This window comes from Littorina saxatilis, linkage group LG15 (assembly GCF_037325665.1).
Source record: "Littorina saxatilis isolate snail1 linkage group LG15, US_GU_Lsax_2.0, whole genome shotgun sequence".
Classification (NCBI taxonomy): Eukaryota; Metazoa; Mollusca; class Gastropoda; order Littorinimorpha; family Littorinidae; genus Littorina; species Littorina saxatilis.
In genome coordinates, this window is record NC_090259.1 from 7,776,347 (window position 1) to 7,802,515 (window position 26,169).

Here is a 26,169-nt window from a genome sequence, read left to right on the forward strand (position 1 = left end):
ACTATTGTAGGATTCACTCCATAGTCATCTTTATTATTAATAACATTATCAACCATAATGATAGTACAGGTATACAGCCTTTTGCTAAAGAACAAAGTCTTCCAACCTTTCTTCCTTCCTCACCCAGTTCTTAGCTACACCCAAACCCCATCCTTACCCCTGTTTCCTCTCTTAATAAACACACAACACAAAACAACTTTTCCTCATCTCATCATCTTTTTGTTTCTTATTCAAGATGATGAAAAGAATCAAGCCTGAATACAGACACATGCTAACATGTTCAATTGCTGGCAGCCGTGGTCATAGTGCTAGTATCTCCACAACGGCAATTGAAGTTTGCACACACATACACAGTAAGTCTACTTTTGTTATCAACACACACTAACACATGCAGACAGACATGATGTAACATGCACACATGAGAGTGTACACACACACACACACAGTAACATAAACGCATGTGCGTACATGCAAGCAAAACAAACGCACACGCACACACACACACACACACACACACACACACACACACACACACACACACACAGTAACATAAACGCATGTGCGTACATGCAAGCAAAACAAACGCACACACACACACACACACCACAGGCATGCATGTAAGCACGCACACACAAACAAACAAATTCTCTATCTCTCTCTATCTCACACACTCTCTCTCTCTCTCTATCTCACACACTCTCTCACACACTCTCTCTATCTCACACACTCTCTCTCCTCCCTTGTATTGCACGTTCCAGTTACTCCACAGTGACGACGGCAGAAGACAAAGCAGAGTCCAGAGACACACTCCTCCCTCCCGTCCCTCCTTGCACGCCTGATAATCACGACCCTGTCAGCGCCCTCTCCCTCTCTCTCTCTCTTCAACTCTGAAACATTAACGGTTGTATCTTGTAAGTCATCTTTTAAGTACATGTAATAAATAGTATATTTCAACACAATCAGCACCTGCCTTCACCCCCCCACCCCCCCCCCCCCCTCTTCCTATCTCTCTCTCTCTCTCTCTCTCTCTCTCTCTCTCTCTCTCTCTCTCTCTCTCTCTCTCTCTCTCTCTCTCTCTCTCTCTCTCTCTCCCTCTCTCTCTCCTCAACTCTAAAACAACAAGGGCTATATCTTGTTAGTGTTACTAATTTATAGCACATTTCAACACAGCCAGCACCTGCCAGCACCCTCTCTCTCTTTCCTTAACTCTGAAAACAACAAGGGCTGTATCTTGTAATGAACTGATAGCAGATTTCAACATAGTCAGCAGTCAGCAGTGCCCCTATACACCGCTTGTAAGCAACAGCCGCCACAAACGTGCAACTGGCACTGAATAAGGTAGGTATATGGATACTGATTCTGAGTCGACACATTAAGTTGACCAATCTTTGGCATTTATTGGAACCCATGACCTGAGGCTCACAAGTCAAGTGCTCTACCAACTGACCTAGCGGGCCCCGGGTATCACAAGTCAAGTGCTCTACCAACTGACCTAGCGGGCCCCGGGTATCACAAGTCAAGTGCTCTACCAACTGACCTAGCGGGCCCCGGGTATCACAAGTCAAGTGCTCTACCAACTGACCTAGCGGGCCCCGGGTATCACAAGTCAAGTGCTCTACCAACTGACCTAGCGGGCCCCGGGTATTATTGCTTTTTAGTTACTAGCAGTTTACAAAAGGTTCAGAACATGTAGAAGACTGCATGGGACATGCAAGGCTCCTTCCATATGCTCCACCTAGAGGGTCCTGAGCCCCCAAAATGATGGAACTTGAGAGGGTCCCAAAACCACAAGAACTTTCTTACGTTCCGTAAGACCCTCACTGCAAAAGCGCTATTTGTCATAAGACCCTCACTGCAAAAGCGCTATTTGTCATAAGACCCTCACTGCAAAAGCGCTATTTGTCATAAGACCCTCACTACAAAAGCGCTATTTGTCATAAGACCCTCACTACAAAAGCGCTATTTGTCATAAGACCCTCACTACAAAAGCGCTATTTGTCATAAGACCCTCACTACAAAAGGGCTATTTGTCATAAGACCCTCACTACAAAAGCGCTATTTGTCATAAGACCCTCACTACAAAAGCGCTATTTGTCATAAGACCCTCACTACAAAAGCGCTATTTGTCATAAGACCCTCACTGCAAAAGCGCTATTTGTCATAAGACCCTCACTACAAAAGCGCTATTTGTCATAAGACCCTCACTACAAAAGCGCTATTTGTCATAAGACCCTCACTACAAAAGCGCTATTTGTCATAAGACCCTCACTACAAAAGGGCTATTTGTCATAAGACCCTCACTACAAAAGCGCTATTTGTCATAAGACCCTCACTACAAAAGCGCTATTTGTCATAAGACCCTCACTACAAAAGGGCTATTTGTCATAAGACCCTCACTGCAAAAGCGCTATTTGTCATAAGACCCTCACTACAAAAGCGCTATTTGTCATAAGACCCTCACCTCAAAATCACTAATTGTCATATCATTTAGATCTACTCCCTTAATTCACAAGATCAGTACAGATTAAGTCTTCAAAATCCAGCAAATTGTATGGAAACCACAGATAATCAGTTACATCAGTACCAACATTACGCATGATATTGCAAATTATGTGTGTCTCGGGACCCTCTCTTTTCAAGGTTGGTGAGTTTTGGGACCCCCTCCAGGAATAGGATGCAAAGGCGCACACTTTGGGGAGCCCTGACATGAATAGGATGCAAAGGCGCACACTTTGGGGAGCCCTGACATGAATAGGATGCAAAGGCGCACACTTTGGGGAGCCCTGACATGAATAGGATGCAAAGGCGCACACTTTGGGGAGCCCTGACATGAATAGGATGCAAAGGCGCACACTTTGGGGAGCCCTGACATGAATAGGATGCAAAGGCGCACACTTTGGGGAGCCCTGACATGAATAGGATGCAAAGGCGCACACTTTGGGGAGCCCTGACATGAATAGGATGCAAAGGCGCACACTTTGGGGAGCCCTGACATGAATAGGATGCAAAGGCGCACACTTTGGGGAGCCCTGACATGAATAGGATGCAAAGGCGCACACTTTGGGGAGCCCTGACATGAATAGGATGCAAAGGCGCACACTTTGGGGAGCCCTGACATGAATAGGATGCAAAGGCGCACACTTTGGGGAGCCCTGACATGAATAGGATACAAAGGCGCACACTGTGGGGAGCCCTGACATGAATAGGATACAAAGGCGCACACTGTGGGGAGCCCTGACATGAATAGGATGCAAAGGCGCACACTTTGGGGAGCCCTGACATGAATAGGATACAAAGGCGCACACTGTGGGGAGCCCTGACATGAATAGGATACAAAGGCGCACACTGTGGGGAGCCCTGACATGAATAGGATACAAAGGCGCACACTTTGGGGAGCCCTGACATGAATAGGATACAAAGGCGCACACTTTGGGGAGCCCTGACATGAATAGGCTGCAAAGGCGCACACTGTGGGGAGCCCTGACATGAATAGGATACAAAGGCGCACACTTTGGGGAGCCCTGACATGAATAGGCTGCAAAGGCGCACACTTTGGGGAGCCCTGACATGAATAGGCTGCAAAGGCGCACACTGTGGGGAGCCCTGACATGAATAGGCTGGAAAGGCGCACACTGTGGGGAGCCCTGACATGAATAGGCTGGAAAGGCGCACACTGTGGGGAGCCCTGACATGAATAGGCTGCAAAGGCGCACACTGTGGGGAGCCCTGACATGAATAGGCTGCAAAGGCGCACACTGTGGGGAGCCCTGACATGAATAGGCTGGAAAGGCGCACACTGTGGGGAGCCCTGACATGAATAGGATACAAAGGCGCACACTGTGGGGAGCCCTGACATGAATAGGATACAAAGGCGCACACTTTGGGGAGCCCTGACATGAATAGGATACAAAGGCGCACACTTTGGGGAGCCCTGACATGAATAGGCTGCAAAGGCGCACACTTTGGGGAGCCCTGACATGAATAGGATACAAAGGCGCACACTTTGGGGAGCCCTGACATGAATAGGCTGCAAAGGCGCACACTTTGGGGAGCCCTGACATGAATAGGCTGCAAAGGCGCACACTGTGGGGAGCCCTGACATGAATAGGCTGGAAAGGCGCACACTGTGGGGAGCCCTGACATGAATAGGCTGGAAAGGCGCACACTGTGGGGAGCCCTGACATGAATAGGCTGCAAAGGCGCACACTGTGGGGAGCCCTGACATGAATAGGCTGCAAAGGCGCACACTGTGGGGAGCCCTGACATGAATAGGCTGCAAAGGCGCACACTGTGGGGAGCCCTGACATGAATAGGCTGGAAAGGCGCACACTTTGGGGAGCCCTGACATGAATAGGCTGCAAAGGCGCACACTTTGGGGAGCCCTGACATGAATAGGATACAAAGGCGCACACTTTGGGGAGCCCTGACATGAATAGGATACAAAGGCGCACACTTTGGGGAGCCCTGACATGAATAGGATACAAAGGCGCACACTTTGGGGAGCCCTGACATGAATAGGCTGCAAAGGCGCACACTTTGGGGAGCCCTGACATGAATAGGCTGCAAAGGCGCACACTGTGGGGAGCCCTGACATGAATAGGCTGGAAAGGCGCACACTGTGGGGAGCCCTGACATGAATAGGCTGGAAAGGCGCACACTGTGGGGAGCCCTGACATGAATAGGCTGCAAAGGCGCACACTGTGGGGAGCCCTGACATGAATAGGCTGCAAAGGCGCACACTGTGGGGAGCCCTGACATGAATAGGCTGCAAAGGCGCACACTGTGGGGAGCCCTGACTTGAATAGGCTGGAAAGGCGCACACTTTGGGGAGCCCTGACATGAATAGGCTGCAAAGGCGCACACTGTGGGGAGCCCTGACTTGAATAGGCTGGAAAGGCGCACACTGTGGGGAGCCCTGACATGAATAGGCTGCAAAGGCGCACACTGTGGGGAGCCCTGATATGAATAGGCTGCAAAGGCGCACACTGTGGGGAGCCCTGACATGAATAGGCTGGAAAGGCGCACACTTTGGGGAGCCCTGACATGAATAGGCTGCAAAGGCGCACACTGTGGGGAGCCCTGACATGAATAGGCTGGAAAGGCGCACACTTTGGGGAGCCCTGACATGAATAGGCTGGAAAGGCGCACACTTTGGGGAGCCCTGACATGAATAGGCTGGAAAGGCGCACACTGTGGGGAGCCCTGACATGAATAGGCTGGAAAGGCGCACACTGTGGGGAGCCCTGACATGAATAGGCTGCAAAGGCGCACACTGTGGGGAGCCCTGACATGAATAGGCTGGAAAGGCGCACACTGTGGGGAGCCCTGACATGAATAGGCTGGAAAGGCGCACACTGTGGGGAGCCCTGACATGAATAGGCTGCAAAGGCGCACACTGTGGGGAGCCCTGACATGAATAGGCTGCAAAGGCGCACACTGTGGGGAGCCCTGACATGAATAGGCTGCAAAGGCGCACACTGTGGGGAGCCCTGACATGAATAGGCTGGAAAGGCGCACACTTTGGGGAGCCCTGACATGAATAGGCTGCAAAGGCGCACACTTTGGGGAGCCCTGACATGAATAGGCTGCAAAGGCGCACACTTTGGGGAGCCCTGACATGAATAGGATGCAAAGGCGCACACTGTGGGGAGCCCTGACATGAATAGGATACAAAGGCGCACACTTTGGGGAGCCCTGACATGAATAGGATACAAAGGCGCACACTTTGGGGAGCCCTGACATGAATAGGATACAAAGGCGCACACTTTGGGGAGCCCTGACATGAATAGGCTGCAAAGGCGCACACTTTGGGGAGCCCTGACATGAATAGGCTGCAAAGGCGCACACTGTGGGGAGCCCTGACATGAATAGGCTGGAAAGGCGCACACTGTGGGGAGCCCTGACATGAATAGGCTGGAAAGGCGCACACTGTGGGGAGCCCTGACATGAATAGGCTGCAAAGGCGCACACTGTGGGGAGCCCTGACATGAATAGGCTGCAAAGGCGCACACTTTGGGGAGCCCTGACATGAATAGGCTGCAAAGGCGCACACTTTGGGGAGCCTTGACATGAATAGGCTGCAAAGGCGCACACTTTGGGGAGCCCTGACATGAATAGGCTGGAAAGGCGCACACTTTGGGGAGCCCTGACATGAATAGGCTGGAAAGGCGCACACTTTGGGGAGCCCTGACATGAATAGGCTGGAAAGGCGCACACTTTGGGGAGCCCTGACATGAAGTGCGGGAGAAACTCACCTTTCGGGCAAGTTGTCGCTAGCTCTGCCTGAAGGACAACTCTGTGGCTTTGGCCAGGACCGTGTGGATGTCAATGCGGTTGTGCGGAAAGTTCTGCCACACAGTACACAAATTAAGATTAACCCCTTGACTGCTGCAGATTTATTTTTTATTTATTTTTATAAACAGACTAAAGCACTAACATACACGTCAAAACAACCAGCAAAGAAATGAGAACATGTACATGAGAGACAGGGGAGAAAATCGGCTTGCATCAAGTGAAAGGGACATTTATGGTGGTTGTCTTCCTTGTCTGAGTATTGGTGTATGGCAAGTGGGGGTTCAATTTAAAATTTAAAAATTAAAAATCAAAATTAACCCACACATTAGACCCAATTGGTGAAAGACCTCCTCAAAAGGACAACCTTATTTGCAGAAATTGGTAGCTGAAGCCATCACTGATAATCATAAACTTACAATGACAACCCTATTTGCAGAAATTGGTAGCTGAAGCCATCACTGATAATCATAAACTTACAATGACAAGCCTTCAGGCAGCAGTTAGTGATCAAAGCCACTCACGAAAACTCAAAACTCAAAATGACAAGCCTAAATGTAGTAATTGATAACTGCAGCCACCACTAATGACGATGACAAAAATGACACTGATTGCATCAATTAGTGATGTTAACTGACCTGTAAAAGATTCATAATGGTGATCAGTGAAGGAAGCCTCTGAGAAAAAAAAACCCACCTCAAAATGACAAGCCTAACTATAACAATTGGTGACTGCAGCCACCACTAATGACGATGACACAATGACACTGACTGTATCAATTAGTGATGTTAACGACCCAACTGACCTGTACAAGTTTCATGATGGACGGGAAGTCGCTGGTCAGAATCTCATTCCTCACCAAGCTGCACAAACCAGTCAACAGATGGTCAACAGATGGCCAACAGATGGCCAACAGATGGCCAACAGATGGCCAACAGATGGCCAACAGATGGCCAACAGATGGCCAACAGATGGCCAACAGATGGTCAACAGATGGCCAACAGATGGCCAACAGATGGTCAACAGATGGTCAACAGATGGCCAACAGATGGTCAACAGATGGCCAACAGATGGCCAACAGATGGCCAACAGATGGCCAACAGATGGTCAACAGATGGTCAACAGATGGTCAACAACGTTACACAAATACAGTGGAGCCCCCCTTGCAAGACCTCCAAAATAGGAAGGAAGGGAGTCTTAAAATGAGGCTAAGTTTACACAGGTTGTCAACACAAAGTCTGAGAAAGCAAGGCTTAAAAAAAGTCTTAAATTGGAGGGTCTTAAAAGGGGGGTTCTACAGGTATTGTTAGTGTCTGCTGAGTTTCTATATTTATTGCGATAGAATACACAGGCACAAGCACACACACACACACACACACACACGCCATGTGCACACACACACAAACACACACATGCACACACACAAGAAAAAACTCACAAGCACAAACACACATAAAGCATACGCACATAGAATTCTTTGCAGAAGAAACTTGGCTTGCCACACTAAAACACCATTTTAGGGTTAACTGCCCGGTTAACTTGTTTGACCATACGCACAAGTGAGAAAGGCCTAATGTATGCAGATCAAGGCAGAACTGTAAATAGCATTGTATGTTATTTGTTAAAATATAACATTTTACACAGATCAAAACAGGCATTGTACTTGGAGCCCGCGCTAGCTTTCAAGGTGAATAATGACTGTCGAGCTCTGTGTCAAATGTCATATTTTGGGAGAAAAAACCCAACAAATAACATCTATGTGCGATCCATTTGATTAGATTTTTTACGATTGAACGCACACACAAAATGCACACTTTTGTAGTCTCTTCCAGCCGCCTAAATATGAGTCGGCATCCTACGTCTCATTGTTAAAAGAAGGGAAATGAAGTGTTGAATGGATGTGACATTGACTAGGGGGCCCTGCATGTACTCACACCAGCATGGCCATACAGATGTAGATGAGGAAATCGAAGCGATTGGCATCAGCGAAGAGAGAGTCCCAGATTCTCAACACATCTGTAAAACAAAAGAAAATATGTGACCCTCCACCACGGAATGAGTCGCGTGTCACCTTTGCATGATTTTCATATTTTTACATTTTCCTAACGAGTTGTTTATGCTCTATCCAGTGGTGAAAACCGTTTTAGAAAAGAGCAAAAACTGTTTGAGTTATAAGCTTGTGACTAAGGTGACCCTCACACTGTTACAAGACACTCCCCGGACTTATACTAAGCCCAGCGCAGAACCGCGCGAGGTGACATGCGACTCATTTCGTCGTGGAGGGTCACATATGACATGAAGCAGAAATATGATATAATTACTACTGAGAAGCAACACATAACAAAATGGACTGTCAGGGATTAGGGTGTTTGGGGGAAGGGGAGCGGGGTGGGTTTTTTGCACAGAACGAAAAGAAATACCATACACAATGCATGACTCACCATACAGAGATACCAGAGATACAGGCAGAGGTACAACTCACCAGGAAGAAAGAACTCCTGGAATAGCATGCGCGTCATGAAGCGGAAGGCAACAAAATTTGTCTTCTCTTACCTTGTACGTAGAGATGTAACTCAACAGAGGTATACAGTGGTGGGACTTGCCATGCAGAGGTATGAGTCAACACACAGTAGTACAACTCATCGTACAGTGCTACAACTGTCCATGGAGAGGTATGAGTCAACATACAGTAGTACAACTCATCGTACAGTGCTACAACTGTCCATGGAGAGGTACGCCTCATTGTACACCGCTTATACACTACTATGACTCACCGTACACAGGTAAGACTCCCCATGAGGGTGAGGGTGATCAAGCAGAAAGCAAATAACTCATCACACACTGCTATGACTAACTTCACAGAGGTATGACTCGCCATACAAAGAACTCATCACACACTGCTATGACTAACTTCACAGAGGTATGACTCGCCATACAAAGAACTCATCACACACTGCTATGACTAACTTCACAGAGGTATGACTCACCATACAAAGAACTCATCACACACTGCTATGACTAACTTCACAGAGGTATGACTCGCCATACAAAGAACTCATCACACACTGCTATGACTAACTTCACAGAGGTATGACTCGCCATACAAAGAACTCATCACACACTGCTATGACTAACTTCACAGAGGTATGACTCGCCATACAAAGAACTCATCACACACTGCTATGACTAACTTCACAGAGGTATGACTCGCCATACAAAGAACTCATCACACACTGCTATGACTAACTTCACAGAGGTATGACTCACCATACAAAGAACTCATCACACACTGCTATGACTAACTTCACAGAGGTATGACTCGCCATACAAAGAACTCATCACACACTGCTATGACTAACTTCACAGAGGTATGACTCGCCATACAAAGAACTCATCACACACTGCTATGACTAACTTCACAGAGGTATGACTCGCCATACAAAGAACTCATCACACACTGCTATGACTAACTTCACAGAGGTATGACTCGCCATACAAAGAACTCATCACACACTGCTATGACTAACTTCACAGAGGTATGACTCACCATACAAAGAACTCATCACACACTGCTATGACTAACTTCACAGAGGTATGACTCGCCATACAAAGAACTCATCACACACTGCTATGACTAACTTCACAGAGGTATGACTCGCCATACAAAGAACTCATCACACACTGCTATGACTAACTTCACAGAGGTATGACTCGCCATACAAAGAACTCATCACACACTGCTATGACTAACTTCACAGAGGTATGACTCGCCATACAAAGAACTCATCACACACTGCTATGACTAACTTCACAGAGGTATGACTCGCCATACAAAGAACTCATCACACACTGCTATGACTAACTTCACAGAGGTATGACTCGCCATACAAAGAACTCATCACACACTGCTATGACTAACTTCACAGAGGTATGACTCGCCATACAAAGAACTCATCACACACTGCTATGACTAACTTCACAGAGGTATGACTCGCCATACAAAGAACTCATCACACACTGCTATGACTAACTTCACAGAGGTATGACTCGCCATACAAAGGAACAACTCACCACACACTGCTATGACTAACTTCACAGAGGTATGACTCGCCACACAAAGGAACAACTCACCACACACTGCTATGACTAACTTCACAGAGGTATGACTCGCCACACAAAGGAACAACTCATCACACACTGCTATGACTAACTTCACAGAGGTATGACTCGCCATACAAAGAACTCATCACACACTGCTATGACTAACTTCACAGAGGTATGACTCGCCATACAAAGGAACAACTCACCAGGCAGCGGGAATTCCTGGGACAACATGAGTGTGAGCCAGCGGAAGGCAAAGAACTCACCACACACTGCTATAACTAACTACACAGAGGAACAACTCACCAGGTAGTGGGAATTCCTGGGACAACGTGAGTGTGAGCCAGCGGAAGGCAAAGAACTCACCACACACTGCTATAACTAACTACACAGAGGAACAACTCACCAGGTAGTGGGAATTCCTGGGACAACATGAGTGTGAGCCAGCGGAAGGCAAAGAACTGCGGCTTGAGCTCCACCTCCTCCAAGCGGTGCCACAGCGCCACGTCCTGTTCTCTCAGCTTGCGGTACAGCAATTCCATGGAGTACCCTGAAACACGCAACACACACTGTCATTTAGCGCCACATCCTGTTCTCTCAGTACAGCAATTCCATGGAGTACCCTGAAACGTGCAACACACCGTCATTTTGTACAAACAATTCAATTCAGAGAATTACAAGTAACAAGCATACAATCAATTGAATAAATGGAGCATACCAAGCCAAGTCATTTGATGTCATTTTTTTTCTCTACTTTCTTCATATGCTGCAACTCCCACAAATCTGAAATTTGATTTTAATGACAACTTTAATGAGAAAACTAATTTAATGAAAAAAATAATTTGTTAATTTTTAAGCCGTCAAGCTGAAATGCAATCCTATTGTCCGGACTGAGTCAAAGATTGCTTGACCAAAAGTTCAATCAATTTAGTAGAAAAATGAGGTCGTCACAGTCACAAAGCTGACAGGTTTGGGATTTTCAGTATGTGTCCAAAAAGGAAGAGTGTGTTCATAAGTTCAAGCCTGAACATATCTCTTGATTTACCAGATGGTTTTAAAAGGAAAGGAAAGGTAGGCACTTTGAAATTTTTCCTTGTCTTCAACTTTTTCTGTACCCACTCACCCTCGAACCATCACAACTTTTATGAGACAAGTTGTTCACAGCACACTGTTCTTCCTCTCTTTACTTTTCTTTCAATCAAATAAATCAAACACACACGCAGGCACACACAATAACACATGCAGCCGCACTAACACATCACCCAGCATGAACGCGCACACACCCACACACACTAACACACACCCAGCATGAATGCACATACACACACAGACACACACACACAGACACACACTTTTTTTTTGCTTTAACTTTGTTTTTCTAACAGAGCTTACCAATACCGCACTGCGACTCGTCAAGAGACTTGATGAAGCTGTCCCTGATCTCCGCCATCAGGTTGGTGAAACAGAAAAACGAGTCGGCCTCCGCATTCGCTGCAACACGTGTAACAACATAAAAAGCATTTCTGACATCATGTCGTTCTAAACTGACACTTTTTAAAGACTTTTTAAAGACGTCAAAAATCTGTGGAAATGTGGGTCCTCAAAAGGGGGTAAACTTAAACAGGTTGTCAGCAGAAGGTGTAAGAAAACATGCTCTTAAGAGGGACTAAGTCTTTTGTTTGTTTGTTCATGGGGTGAAACTCCCACGGCTTTTACGTGTATGATCGTTTTTACCCCGCCAATTGGGCAGCCATACGCCACTTTTGGAGGAAGCATGCTGGGTATTTTCGTGTTTCTATAACCCACCGAACTCTGACATGGATTACAGGATCTTTTTCGTGCGCACTTGGTCTTGTGCTTGCGTGTACACACGGGGGTGTTCGGACACCGAGGAGAGTCTGCACACAAAGTTGACTCTGAGAAATAAATCTCTCGCCGAACGTGGGGACGAACTCACGCTGACAGCGGCCAACTGGATACAAATCCAGCGCGCTACCGACTGAGCTACATCCCCGCCCTGGACTAAGTCTTAAATCAGGGGAGTCTTAATTAACAGATGAGGAGTAGGGAGATGGGGTAGGGAGATGGGGTATGGAGATGGGGTATGGAGATGGGGTATGGAGATGGGGTAGGGAGATGGGGTAGGGAGATGGGGTAGGGAGATGGGGTAGGGAGATGGGGTATGGAGATGGGGTAGGGAGATGGGGTAGGGAGATGGGGTAGGGAGATGGGGTAGGGAGATGGGGTAGGGAGATGGGGTAGGGAGATGGGGTAGGGAGATGGGGTAGGGAGATGGGGTAGGGAGATGGGGTAGGGAGATGGGGTAGGGAGATGGGGTAGGGAGATGGGGTAGGGAGATGGGGTAGGGAGATGGGGTAGGGAGATGGGGTAGGGAGATGGGGTAGGGAGATGGGGTATGGAGATGGGGTAGGGAGATGGGGTAGGGAGATGGGGTAGGGAGATGGGGTAGGGAGATGGGGTAGGGAGATGGGGTAGGGAGATGGGGTAGGGAGATGGGGTAGGGAGATGGGGTAGGGAGATGGGGTAGGGAGATGGGGTAGGGAGATGGGGTAGGGAGATGGGGTAGATGGGGGCCTCCACTGCACTAAAATGACCACAACGTTCACGATATGATGGTAATCTCCTTTAACCTGTCAGATGGCCACTACTGTCATGAGGGAATTCAATTTCAACTTTCATCAATCCATGCAGGGTATAAACATCACTCACTCCTGCAGTCGTCGTCGTGATCTGTGGCGAAGGTGTAGTAGATGGGCCCCAGGATTTCGTTCATCCCCTGCAACAACACAGTGCATGGTGCAGTCAAGGATTGTACTTGCACTTTTCACAACAGGGTTCAGAATTTTCTTTTCATAATCTCCATTTTAAGACTGGACCCCCTCCTCCCCCCACCCCCCCCCCCCCCAAACCTTTTTAAGAACACTGATTTTCTCTGATTGTTTGCACTCTCAAAAATCAATCAATGAGTCTTATATCGCGCATATTCCATGGGTACAGTTCTAGGCGCTCTGCAGTGATGCCGTGTGAGATGAAATTTTATACGGCCAGTAATTGCAGCCATTTCGGCGCATATTTACCTTTCACGGCCTATTATTCCAAGTCACACGGGTATAAGTAGACAATTATTAACTGTGCCTAAGCAATTTTGCCAGGAAAGACCCTTTTGTCAATCGTGGGATCTTTAACGTGCACACCCAATGTAGTGTACACGGGGGGGAGTTCGGACACCGAAGAGAGTCTGCACACAAAGTTGACTCTGAAATAAATTTCCGCCGAACCTGGGATCGAACTCACGCTGACAGCGGCCAACCGAATACAAATCCAGCGCGCTACCAACTGAGCTATATCCCCGCAAAAAGGGGGTTCTGCGACATGCCAGTATACTACAGTGGAACCCCCTAATTACATCAGAGGGTCTTGAAAGGTGGGTTCTACTGTACATTCCAAGATTGTATGGGGAAAAAAAATCCTTTTAACCTTCGCCGGCACTCGTGGGTCCGTGCGGACCCAGAAGGGTGTTTGATTGCAAATATCTCTTAAACGAGTTGGAATTTTTTAATGAGCTTTTAGAAATGCCTCAGACACCTAACAAGCTATCATCTCCTAAAAGCTCATTAAATTTCAGTGATAATTAATTAATTAATTAATGGTCAAATTTAGACTACACACGGAAGCATTCGTGGGGACGTGCGGACCCATACTTCTCAAAGAAGGAAAAGCATGTATACCCTTCCGAGGCACTCGTGGGTCCATGCGGACCCATACTTCTCAAAGAAGGACAATTGTGCAAACCCTTCCGTGGCACTCGTGGGGCCATGCAGACCCATAATATTTTACCAAATACCGTGTGTAGTCTAAATTTGACCATTAATTTATTAATTAATTATCACTGAAATTTAATGAGCTTTTAGGAGATGATAGCTTTTTAGGTGTCTGAGGCATTTCTAAAAGCTCATTAAAAAATTCCAACTCGTTTAAGAGATATTTGCAATCAAACACCCTTCTGGGTCCGCACGGACCCACGAGTGCCACGGAAGGATATGCATATTTTTCTTTCTTTGAGAAGCATGGGTCTGCACGGCCCCACGAGTGCCACGGAAGGATATGCACATTTTTCCTTCTTTGAGAAGCATGGGTCTGCACGGCCCCACGAATAAGTCCGTGTGTAGTCGATAACGAGTGCCGGCGAAGGTTAAACAAGGTCCTCAAACAGAGGTGGTCTTATTTCTTCTTCTTCTGCGTTCATGGGCTGAAACTCCCACATACACTTGTGCACACTCAATCTTGTGCTTGCGTGTACACATGAAGGGGGATAAGGCACTAGCAGGTCTGCACATAAGTTGACCTGGGAGATCGGATCCACCCTTAACCCTCCAGGAGCAGCTGCGAGTCGAACACTCAACCTTCTGCATGGGAGGCCAGCGTCTTATTCAGTAGGGCATTGCGCCCGTCGAGATGGTCTCACAACTGAGGGGGTTAACAGGGAAGTTTCTCTGCACAGACAGGCCTACCTGCACGTAGTTGAGGCCGGGGTTGAGCTTGGCGTAGATGAAGAGGATTCTCTCCACCACCTCCCAGTGCGCCTCCTCACCCTCCTTCAGCGCGATGTAGTCCTCCGACTTGCGACGTGAGTTGGACCGCTGAAAATTACCGGTTAACGCCAATACTGTAATATCTCATACTACCTGTACCTGTTCGCCATTTTCAATCACATTCAAAATCTCTGTCTTCTTCTTCTTCAGCGTTCCAGATTTTTCTGGTTACGTGTGAGCATAGTCAGCTCACTCCGCTTTCGTTGAGTAGGCATGCTGGGTATTTTCGTGTTTCCATAACCCACCGAACTCTCACATTGATTACAGGATCTTTTCCGTGCGCACTTGGTCTTGTGTTTGTGTGTACACACGAAGGGGGTTAAGTCACTAGCAGGTCTGCACATAAGATGACCTGGGAGATCGGAAATATCTCCACTCTTAACCCACCAGGCGGCAGCGACCGAGATTCGAACTCACGACCTCCCGATTAGGAGGCCGACGTCTTACCACCACGCCACTGCACTCGTCAAAATCTCTGTAATCATGAGGTGGGACTTAAACTTGCATGAAGAACTGGACAAAATGCAATCGCAACCAAATGTTGTGTGTTACCTGTGTGTAATGCTATGTGTGATCCAGAACAATTTCTTGATGCAAATTACCCAAGATGGAAGGAAGTTTGGCACTGGTCAAGCCTACTTAAAAAAAATGGTGAAGGCATGGATTTGTTTGGCTTCCGCAGTCAATCAAACACTGAAACGTTTTTTTTTGCCAAAAACTTTTGCCGTCATATCAACAAATCTGCCTTACCTTTTTTTCCACAGTAAAGGAAAAAGGGCTGCTTCAAACTTTAAAATATTGCAGGAAATTGTATGGCCATTTCAGCAAAATTGCCCCACACAAATAATTTCAAAGGCAATGCACTCTGGGAATTTGATTGCAAATGGTTGCTAGCAGGTGTGTAGCTGAATATTTGGCCTACACATTCAAGTGAGTTACCGCAATCATTGAGCTTCACATGAGAAGATAAGCGACTTCTAAATTTAAGATCCAGTTAGTTTCAAGCTTTCTTTGTATGTGCGTGGACACGAATTAAGAATGCTGAATACAGAACAGACGCTGACTGGCTACATGCAGTTCTAGTAACTTCTACACAGCCTTAGCATTACATCGACTGAAGAACATGATGTGACGCGCCAGTCACCAACTTAAGCACAAAGCATTTACCCTTTTCTGCCATGTCAAACCATTTCTTTTCTGGTATTTTCATCCAACAACCAGTAAAATAAAATAAAATGTTAAAGTAAATAAGAAGAGGGAGATGTATTGTTAATGCTACCATCGGTCCTACAGCATTGGCACTTACATTGACTGTGATGCCCTGCCTGTTGCGTGCCACTGTCTCCGACTTTAACACAGAGTGCTCTACCCTTTTTCGCAGTGTCTCCACGTTGGATCCAGCCTTCACCAGCTCCTCGCACGGAAACTCTGTCGCTCGCTGGAAGAAAAACAGGTCTGGGCACAGGCGCCTGAAACAATCGTCAAAATGTTGATATTGAGGAAATGGTTAAAAACAAATTGAGACGCATGAACTGTTTGAGGCGCATGCATACCTGTACTGTAAGATGTCTTTGCAAGTATACTTGATGGTACATTCATGCAGGCATACACACAAAAAGATGAGATGCTCACACAGACAAATAGGTACACATACATGTACACACACACACACACACACACACACACACACACACACACACACACACACACACACACACACACACACACACACACAAATACACACAGGAACACAAAAGGACATGCACTCTCTCACACACATACGCACTGACGCACATACAGAAACAAACACACACCCACACATACAATTTATCACAAACACAGTCACACACACACACACACAATCAGACACACACACACAAACACACACACACTGAGTTATGTTACCTGCAGTCTTTATCAATCTGCATCAACATGTCGTTGTCTTTGAAGTCCTCCTGCCACTGACTGTCAGGGTTGGGGTTCAGCGGCTGTCAACACAGGTCCTTTCTATTTAGTATAACTTCCTTTCTTTCACAGAACATCACACAATTTAACCCGCCTTTCAATATCAATCAATCAATCAATGAGGCTTATATCGCGCATATTCCGTGGGTACAGTTCTAGGCGCTCTGCAGTGATGCCGTGTGAGATGAAATTTTATACGGCCAGTAATTGCAGCCATTTCGGCGCATATTTACCTTTCACGGCCTATTATTCCAAGTCACACGGGTATAGGTAGACAATTATTAACTGTGCCAAAGCAATTTTGCCAGGAAAGACCCTTTTGTCAATCATGGGATCTTTAACGTGCACACCCAATGTAGTGTACACGGGGGGGAGTTCGGACACCGAAGAGAGTCTGCACACAAAGTTGACTCTGAAATAAATTTCCGCCGAACCTGGGATCGAACTCACGCTGACAGCGGCCAACTGAATACAAATCCAGCGCGCTACCAACTGAGCTATATCCCCCCCAATACCCTTACACATCTTGAGAAAAGTAATTCAAAAAGCAGGCAAAATCATAAGAAATCAGGGCCTTAGGAGGGGGCTGGGAAGGGTGTGTGTGGTGGTCAGTGGGTGGGGGTGACGGGCGCTGTGGCGGGGTGGTAAGACGTCAGCCTCTTAATCGGAAGGTCGTGGGTTCGAATCCCGACCGCGGCCGCCTGGTGGGTTAAGTGTGAAGATTTTTCCGTTCTCCGAGGTCAGCTTATGTGCAGACCTGCTTAGTGGCTTATCCCCCTTCGTGTGTATACACAAGCACAAGACCAAGTGCGCACGGAAAAGATCCTGTAATCCATTTCAGAGTTCGATGGGTTATAGAAACACGAAAATATTCAGCATGCTTCCTCCGAAAGAGGCGTATGGCGGGGTAAAAACGGTCATGCACGTAAAATTCCACTCGTGCAAAAACACGAGTGTACGTGGGAGTTTCAGCCCACGAACACAGAAGAAGAAGAAGTGGGTGGGGGTTAAATAGCAGCATCAAGTGGGGATTTCCATTTTACAGTACTGACCAATAACTTACTTGTAAATACTGGATCTTATGTTACACAACTCATAAGGTAAAGAAGGGTAAGATCAGCCAGGTGATGTCAGGTAAAGGGAGGTAATAACTCACGTGATCAGCCAGGTGAGGTCAGGTAAAGGGAGGTAATAATTCACGTGATCAGCCAGGTGATGTCAGGTAAAGGGAGGTAATAACTCACGTGATCAGCCAGGTGAGGTCAGGTAAAGGGAGGTAATAACTCACGTGATCAGCCAGGTGAGGTCAGGTAAAGGGAGGTAATAACTCACGTGATCAGCCAGGTGATGTCAGGTAAAGGGAGGTAATAACTCACGTGATCAGCCAGGTGAGGTCAGGTAAAGGGAGGTAATAACTCACGTGATCAGCCAGGTGAGGTCAGGTAAAGGGAGGTAATAACTCACGTGATCAGCCAGGTGAGGTCAGGTAAAGGGAGGTAATAACTCACGTGATCAGCCAGATGAGGTCAGGTAAAGGGAAGTAATAACTCACGTGATCAGCCAGGTAAGGTCAGGTAAAGGGAGGTAATAACTCACGTGATCAGCCAGGTGAGGTCAGGTAAAGGGAGGTAATAACTCACGTGATCAGCCAGGTGAGGTCAGGTAAAGGAAGGTAATAACTTACGTGATCAGCCAGAGTTCCATTGGCGGAGAGGTTGGACTTGGCTTTCTGCCCCGGGATGATGATCAGCTCCTGAATGAAGTTCCTGTATGCCGCCCTGTTATGAAGACACACACACATACATGTATAATATCCCGTACACACACACAATCACACACCAAAAAGATACCATCCACACACACATGCCACCCACATACCATATTGCACAGACACAACAAAGGGTCACCTTTCAAATCAGCCTCTGATTGTGTCATTTATCTACTCCTGGGAGAGAGCAAGAGTAAAAACTAAAATGAAAGGGGTTGGGGTAAGGTGTTGGAAGGGGGGTGGGGAGAGAGAGTCCCCTGCCCATATCTGTGTAGGACAAAAGCACAACAAATCATTTTTGCATAATCGTTCTCTGTGTCCAACTCCAAACAAACAAGATATTACTAGTCATATGTGACCCTCCACCACGAAATGAGTCGCATGTCACCTCGTGCGGTTCTGCGCTAGGCATAATATAAGTCCGGTGGGTGTCTAGTAACAGTGTGAGGGTCACCTTAGTCACAGGCTTATAACTCAAACAGTTTGCGCTCTTTTCTAAAACGGTTTTCACCACTGGATAGAGCATAAAAAACTCTTTAGGGAAATGTAAAAATATGAAAATCATGCAAAGGTGACATGCGACTCATTTTGTGGTGGAGGGTCACAATATGTAGATGCAGACTGTGCACACAATAACATGCAGCTACAGTGAAGCTTACACTGACAGCTATAATGATGGTGCGACCTACCTTTGTTTGGCTTTCTCCTTCTCCCATTCTGAACGCTGGAGGGGTAGGTAGTTCAGCAGCAACTACAGCAGACATACAAACATCAAAATCCTTAGAACACACACAAACACACACACCCCTAAAATTAACGCATACTATGAATGCGAACAAAATGTTGCACTTCCTATGTACTCAGGCCTCCCCAAACTTTGCGTTCCTGCGTCCCGTATGCACTACAAGCCACACACAAAACTCAAGGAGGCAATGCCAAATACCTGAAAACAGCGGGTCCAGTGGCGCACTATATAACTGTTATCATGCATAACTGCCAGTAGTGTTTTCAGAAAATGTTCTGCCATGCTGATCTGTTCCAACGCAAATTTACTGAGTTAATCTAACCGATATGACCATAATGTTTTTGTGAAACACTAAGAGAACTCCCATAAGTCACATTTACATTGACATGAGCTAGTCTTTCGGATGAGACGAAAAATCGAGGTCCCTTCGTGTACAATACATTGGGGTGTGCACGTTAAAGATCCCACGATTGACAAAAGGGTCTTTCCTGGCAAAAATTGTATAGGCATAGATAAAAATGTCCACCAAAATACCCGTGTGACTTTGAATAATAGGCCGTGAAAAGTAGGATATGCGCCGAAATGGCTGCGATCTGCTGGCCGATGTGAATGTGTGACATGATGTATTGTGTAAAAAAAAAATTCCATCTCACACGGCATAAATAAATCCCTGCGCCTTGAATATGTGCGCGATATAAATTGAATAAAATTTAAAAAAACAAAAGTCCCTGCGCTTAGAACTGTACCCACGGAATACGCGCGATATAAGCCTCATATTGATTGATTGATGAGCTCTCCAAAGAGCGTGTTGGCGATGATTGTAACTTCCAAAAGCAAGAGTATGAACCTCCTGATCTTCAGACGCTCTAACGTTCCATCAAGGGGTCTCAAAGTCGGGGGTCCCGGTACAGTGTCTGTTGGGACCCCTGAGTACTATCATAATATTTTACTGTGTTGGTTTTTTTTAGCATATGATTATGAAAGACATGTGCAAAATGTTTACTGTCACCAACATTTTCTTCTTTCCTTTTCCATCATTTACATGAGCAGCGCCAAGCTTTTCACAATTTGCATTATTTTACATTCAGAACATAGTTCAACCGTGCTCAGTAAATGAGACTTCTGGGAAGCATAATTATTGAAATTGAAGAAATTCATCATGAACTGCACACATAAGGCCACCAACAGCACACATAAAGCCACATCAGTTCAGTTCTTCAGTAATAAATTAATAACTTTCATTATAGTTTATACAAGTGGTAAACATGAGAGACTTAAATGAAGGAAAATAAGGGATACAATATTATGTCTGTGCTTACCTTCCAGCATAGGGCTCTGCAGTTATTTTCTGGACATCCTGAAACAACAGAAAAACTCAAGAAGGGTAATGGCTACTAATGCATGGGGTCATTTCAATCCTCTCAGCAGTTTTATCAAACTCAGTCTTACTCTCAGCTCACAAGTGATAAAAAGGTTGGCATTTATAATTTATAACAGCATGCTCCAAGTGCCTTGACATGCCAAATATATAGAAGGATTACAGTATTGTGAAGGGTTGCTTGGGTCAAACCAAAGTCTGGACCTGGCAACAGTTGACACTCGTTAGTGTAGTTATAGGAGTCTTAATAGGTAAATTTAGGTTATACATAGATCTTACTTACACGACCAATTTAACACTTCTTTTTGACATCAGTCAAAGCATTAGCTATACCTTCTTTGTGCGGAATTACTTTGAATTTATATACTATTAGTATTACTTTACTATATATTGCTTTTTTGTACATATATCCTACACACACCCATCTTTTCATCTAAATTCATAAATTTGTCATTTGTTGTTGTTGTTGGTTTGAATGGCTGGGACGAGGTAAAACACTAAAACAAAGAGCTCATCAATAGCTGGCATTGCCAGTCATGTACAGGAATCTGCTAGCAGAGGTGAGAGCCCTCCAAGGTGTGTGTGTGTGTGTGTGTGTAGATGTGTGTGTGTGTGTAGATGTGTGTGTGTGTGTAGATGTGTGTGTGTGTACATGTGTGTGTTTGTGCGTGCACATGTGTATGTGTCTGACTATGTGTGTGTTAGTGAGTGTTGTGTTTGTGTTAGTGTGTGTGTATGTGTCAGTGTGTGTGTGTGTGTGTGTGTGAGAGAGAGAGAGAGAGAGAGAGAGAGAGAGAGAGAGAGAGAGAGAGAGAGAGAGAGAGAGAGAGAGAGAGAGAGAGAAAGATTTGTCTTTCGCTGGGGTATGCAGTGCCTTGGCGTTGCACTTCTACTTAGTTAAAATGTGGCTTTAGCAGGTGGTAGTGGTTGAGATTGCTCAGTCAGCTGTCTCAACCCCCACGTTTGGCGAGGGATTTATTTTCCAGTGTCAACTTTGTGCAGATCGACTCTCTGCACCCCCATGTGCATGCATTGGCTTAATATTATAATAAAGATCCCAAGTTCACAGCAAAAGTCTCAGGGATAGGAAACATCAATATATGTACAGGCCTGAAAGTGGCGAGTAGAAACATGTAACTGGGGAGTAGAAATGTTCATCTACTCGCCAAATGCGAGTCAAGTTGCTGAAACAAATTGTTGGTTTGGCTACTAAAGTTTGCTCTCTGGCTAGTACATTTTCAGAATCACTAGCCAAAGGTGAGTACGCCATTTGTTGGACTTTCAGGGCTGTGGAAACAAAAAAAGAAAAGCCAGGCAGCACTGTACTGTCTGGCAGCTCGCTTTCCCCCAGTGAGAAAGCAACCCGAAATCCCATGGGGGTAACCTCACAGCTAGGGCTTTACCTTATCCTTGAATTCAACACTAGCAGCTCAAATTAAGTGTGACGTGCTTGCAGCTCATGTACAGCAAGTATCATTTGTAAGTGTCCCTAATTGCAACTTAATCTATCATTAGTATTCAAAGCATAAATGTCAAAATGACCAGGAAGATATATATATATCCCTTTCCTGTCCTGGCAGCCAACTGGTCATAACTAAACACCACGAATACATGTCACGAATCAGTCATAAATACTAAACAAAGGCCTGTGTGTGTGTAAAAACTGGAATCGCTGTAGTGTTCGTTGGTTGAATAACTAAAGTAGACTAATAGTATCATCACTATCAGGAAGGAGTACTTGTAAGTACACATACTGCCATGATGGTTCGTGTATTCACAATGAGCCGGAACAAGTCGCAGTGGTGTAATTATGTAATTCGAAAAAAGCGGAATGTCTTGGAACTTTTTGAACTGTTGTCAGCAGCGAGAGAGAGAGATAAGTCGGGACATCACATGTCCACTGGTCACAAACGCAGAACTTTACCTTGATAGCACTCTTTTCGGAGTTTGCCTCGGTCGATTTTATCAGCACCCAGCAGATCCTCGAACGTTTTCAGCCTGTAAAACAAGCAGTCAATATTAATCTGAGGCGTATCCTGAAATAAGAAGTAGCAATGCTACAAAGTAAATCTGACAAAGGGGCGTTCCTCTTCTGTCGTCTGTTACTTTACCTTGCTTTGAAGGCCGCCATCATATGTTGACATTGACTGCGCATGCGCGTAGTTTTAGGATCTTCTAGTTTCCGTCCGTCTCGCTTGTTGGTGGCGCAATGAAAAAACACTAGTTCAATTTTTTTCCAGATGATAACCAAAATTGTTGTTTGGTCTTGTATTTCTTTCACATTCAGTCCAATTTTGACTAAATGTTTTAACAGAGACTGGGAATCAAGAAGAGGGAAATTAGGCGCACCAACCGAATTGAGGATACTTGCCCCATACAGGGATTTCCTCATTATTTTGAAGGAGGAAGAAGAAGAGGGTAAGCTTAGTGGTGTACGTGTGTTTGATGGTGTGTTTGCGGAGCGATTCAAAGGAAACTGCTAGACAGATCTTCAAGAAACTTTACGTACAAATACTTCCAGATAATACCCCCAGACTACTTTCCCTCTTTTTACATTTAGTCAAGTTATGACTAAATGTTTTAACATAGAGGGGGGAATCGAGACGAGGGTCGTGGTGTATGTGTGTGTCTGTGTGTGTCTGTGCGTGTGTGTGTGTAGAGCGATTCAGACTAAACTACTGGACCGATCTTTATGAAATTTTACATGAGAGTTCCTGGGTATGATACCCTCAGACGTTTTTTTTCATTTTTTCGATAAATGTCTTTTATTACGTCATATCCGGCTTTTTGTAAAAGTTGAGGCGGCACTGTCACACCTTCATTTTTCATTCAAATTGATTGAAATTTTGGCCAAGCAATCTTCGACGAAGGCCGGACTTCGGTATTGCATTTCAGCTTGGTGGCTTAAAAATTAATTAATGACTTTGGTCATTAAAAATCTGAAAATTGTAAAAAAAAAAAATTAAAAAAATTATAAAACGATCCAAATTTACATTCATCTTATTCTTCATCATTTCCTGATTCCAAAAACATATAAATATGTTATATTTGGATTAAAAACAAGCTCTGAAAATTAAATATATAAAAATTATGATCAAAATTAAATTTTCGAAATCAATTTAAAAACATTTTCATCTTATTCGATCCTTGTCGGTTCCTGATTCAAAAAACATATAGATATGATATGTTTGGATTAAAAACACGCTCAGAAAGTTAAAACGAAGAGAGGTACAGAAAAGCATATGGTATCCTTCTCAGCGCAACTACTACCTCGCTCTTCTTGTCAATTTTACTGCCTTTGCCACGAGCGGTGGACTGACGATGCTACGAGTAGGCCTATACGGTCTTGCTGAAAAATTGCATTGCGTTCAGTTTCATTCTCTGAGTTCGACAGCTGGACTAAATGTTGTATTTTCGCCTTACGCGACTTGTTGGGTATATATAAATTACTTTAATGAAGTCATATCTGGTTTATTTATGGTAAAAGTTGAGGCCCTCATTATTCAAATTGATTGAAATTTTGGTCCACCAATCTTCGACTCCGGACTATGGGATTACGTTTCAGCTCGGAAGCTTAATTAAACTATGATGAAAATCAAATTTTTTCTAACAGACTTAAAAATGATTTTATTGTATTCTTTATCTTATCCTGAATCCAAAAATATAAACATTTGTGTTGGCTGAAGACAAGCTCATAAAGTTTAAAAGGAATTTAAAGAAAATATGCTTTCCTGTGAAATTAAATGACGGATTGAGCTCCAAACCTGGAACGCCGAAGAAGAAGAAGAAGAGCTCCAAACACAAGCAGAATGAACTAATTTGATCATTTGATCGACGAAAATTATGAGAAAAAGCATACGTAATATTGACCAAGTCTGAGAGAGTTGCCTACTCTCCTTCAAAAACGATGGCTTTTCTTCTAAAACACTTGTAAACGAAATGCATCAATACAGTTTATTCCGTATGTCTGTCCATAAGTTTTCAAGTATAAATACAAATTCGTTTCAATGTTTTTGTTTCCGTCTTTCTTTTTTAGTTTTGTTTTATTTTCATTTACTTTAATTTTTGTTTTTCAATATGTGATGAGTAAAGGGATATTTTTTTCAATTTTTTTTCCAGGCAAAGCACATGCATACTCACAAAGACACACACACACACACAACATGCACCCATGAACACACTTTCAGAACACCACAAAACCTGGGTCATATCAAAAATATTTTCTTGTAACCAGTACACAAAGACAGACTAAAACAGTGTCTCAGAGCAAAGAACAAAAAAATCATGAAGTAGAAAAAATGGAGCATGCAAGCAACAATAAATGATTCAGATCATGCATACACTGACCAAACAAAATCAAAAATCAGTACACACATTTGATTTGCGCATTAATACCATTTTATGTGTGATCACCATAGTAATCTCTGTTCACCATAGTTTGCAAGACTTGCACCAAGTGAACATTGCTACACACACACACTCTCACAATAAAGCTAACTGTAAAATAATTTCAAAGCACCTCAGTATACTGGAGTACACACGCACTCTGCCAAATCAACATTTTATTACATGGGGTGTCCGGTCAGTTTGTGTCAGTAATTTTGCAATGATTGTCTGTTAGTCAGCACTCCATTATGCCCTACAGTACGGTGGAACCTTGTTTTTCAGACCTCCAGGAATTTGAGAAAATCAGGGCTTCCAAAAGAGGGAGTCTTAAAATGGCAGTAAATTATAGAGGTTATGAACAAACATCTGAACAAGTAAGGTCTTAAAAAAGATGAACTCTTTCTTTCTTTATTTGGTGTTTAAAGTCGTTTTCAACCACGAAGGTTATATCGCGACGGGGAAAGGGGGGAGATGGGAAGATGAACTCTTTCATTACGGGTCTTAAAAGGGGGGAAGGGGGGGGGGGAGATGGGAAGATGAACTCTTTCATTGCGGGTCTTAAAAGGGGGGAAGGGGGGGGGGGGAGATGGGAAGATGAACTCTTTCATTGCGGGTCTTAAAAGGGGGGAAGGGGGGGGGGGGGAGATGGGAAGATGAACTCTTTCATTGCGGGTCTTAAAAGGGGGGAAGGGGGGGGGGGAGATGGGAACATGAACTCTTTCATTGCGGGTCTTAAAAGGGGGGAAGGGGGGGGGGGAGATGGGAAGATGAACTCTTTCATTGTGGGTCTTAAAAGGGGGGAAGGGGGGGGGGGGTTCCACTGTACTGTGGTTCACACTCCTTCCAAGCCTACACCTCACCCACCCTCTTCCACACTCCATGGAGCGTCATCAACCTCACTCTTGTCACAGATTTTGCTGGG

The 26,169-nt window shown here is 45.1% G+C and overlaps 1 protein-coding gene across 1 annotated transcript; it reads right to left on the bottom strand.

Moving 5' to 3' along the window:
- Window positions 1-12: 12 nt before the first annotated feature.
- On the bottom strand, window positions 13-23,023 carry LOC138948403 (TBC1 domain family member 13-like). Its single transcript, XM_070319936.1, has 15 exons — window positions 22,973-23,023; window positions 22,786-22,859; window positions 20,803-20,840; window positions 19,428-19,489; window positions 18,655-18,748; window positions 16,911-16,993; window positions 16,312-16,474; window positions 14,925-15,053; window positions 13,123-13,189; window positions 11,785-11,883; window positions 10,799-10,942; window positions 8,226-8,307; window positions 7,097-7,154; window positions 6,255-6,347; window positions 13-887 (listed from the first exon to the last, which is right to left on the bottom strand). The coding sequence occupies exons 1-14, from the start codon at window positions 23,014-23,016 to the stop codon at window positions 6,273-6,275; spliced, it is 1,212 nt and encodes a 403-aa protein (XP_070176037.1). The 5' UTR covers window positions 23,017-23,023; the 3' UTR covers window positions 13-887; window positions 6,255-6,272.
- Window positions 23,024-26,169: the final 3,146 nt, after the last annotated feature.

Bases quoted from the DNA above. Each gene is read 5' to 3' on its own strand.
- LOC138948403 (XM_070319936.1), bottom strand. From the start codon at position 23,016: ATGCGCAGTCAATGTCAACATATGATGGCGGCCTTCAAAGCAAG. The intron at 15,054-16,311 runs GTAAGTGCCAAT...GGTAATTTTCAG, and splicing joins GGCAGGGCATCACAGTCAAT to CGGTCCAACTCACGTCGCAA. The intron at 13,190-14,924 runs GTAGGCCTGTCT...GTGTTGTTGCAG, and splicing joins CCGGCCTCAACTACGTGCAG to GGGATGAACGAAATCCTGGG.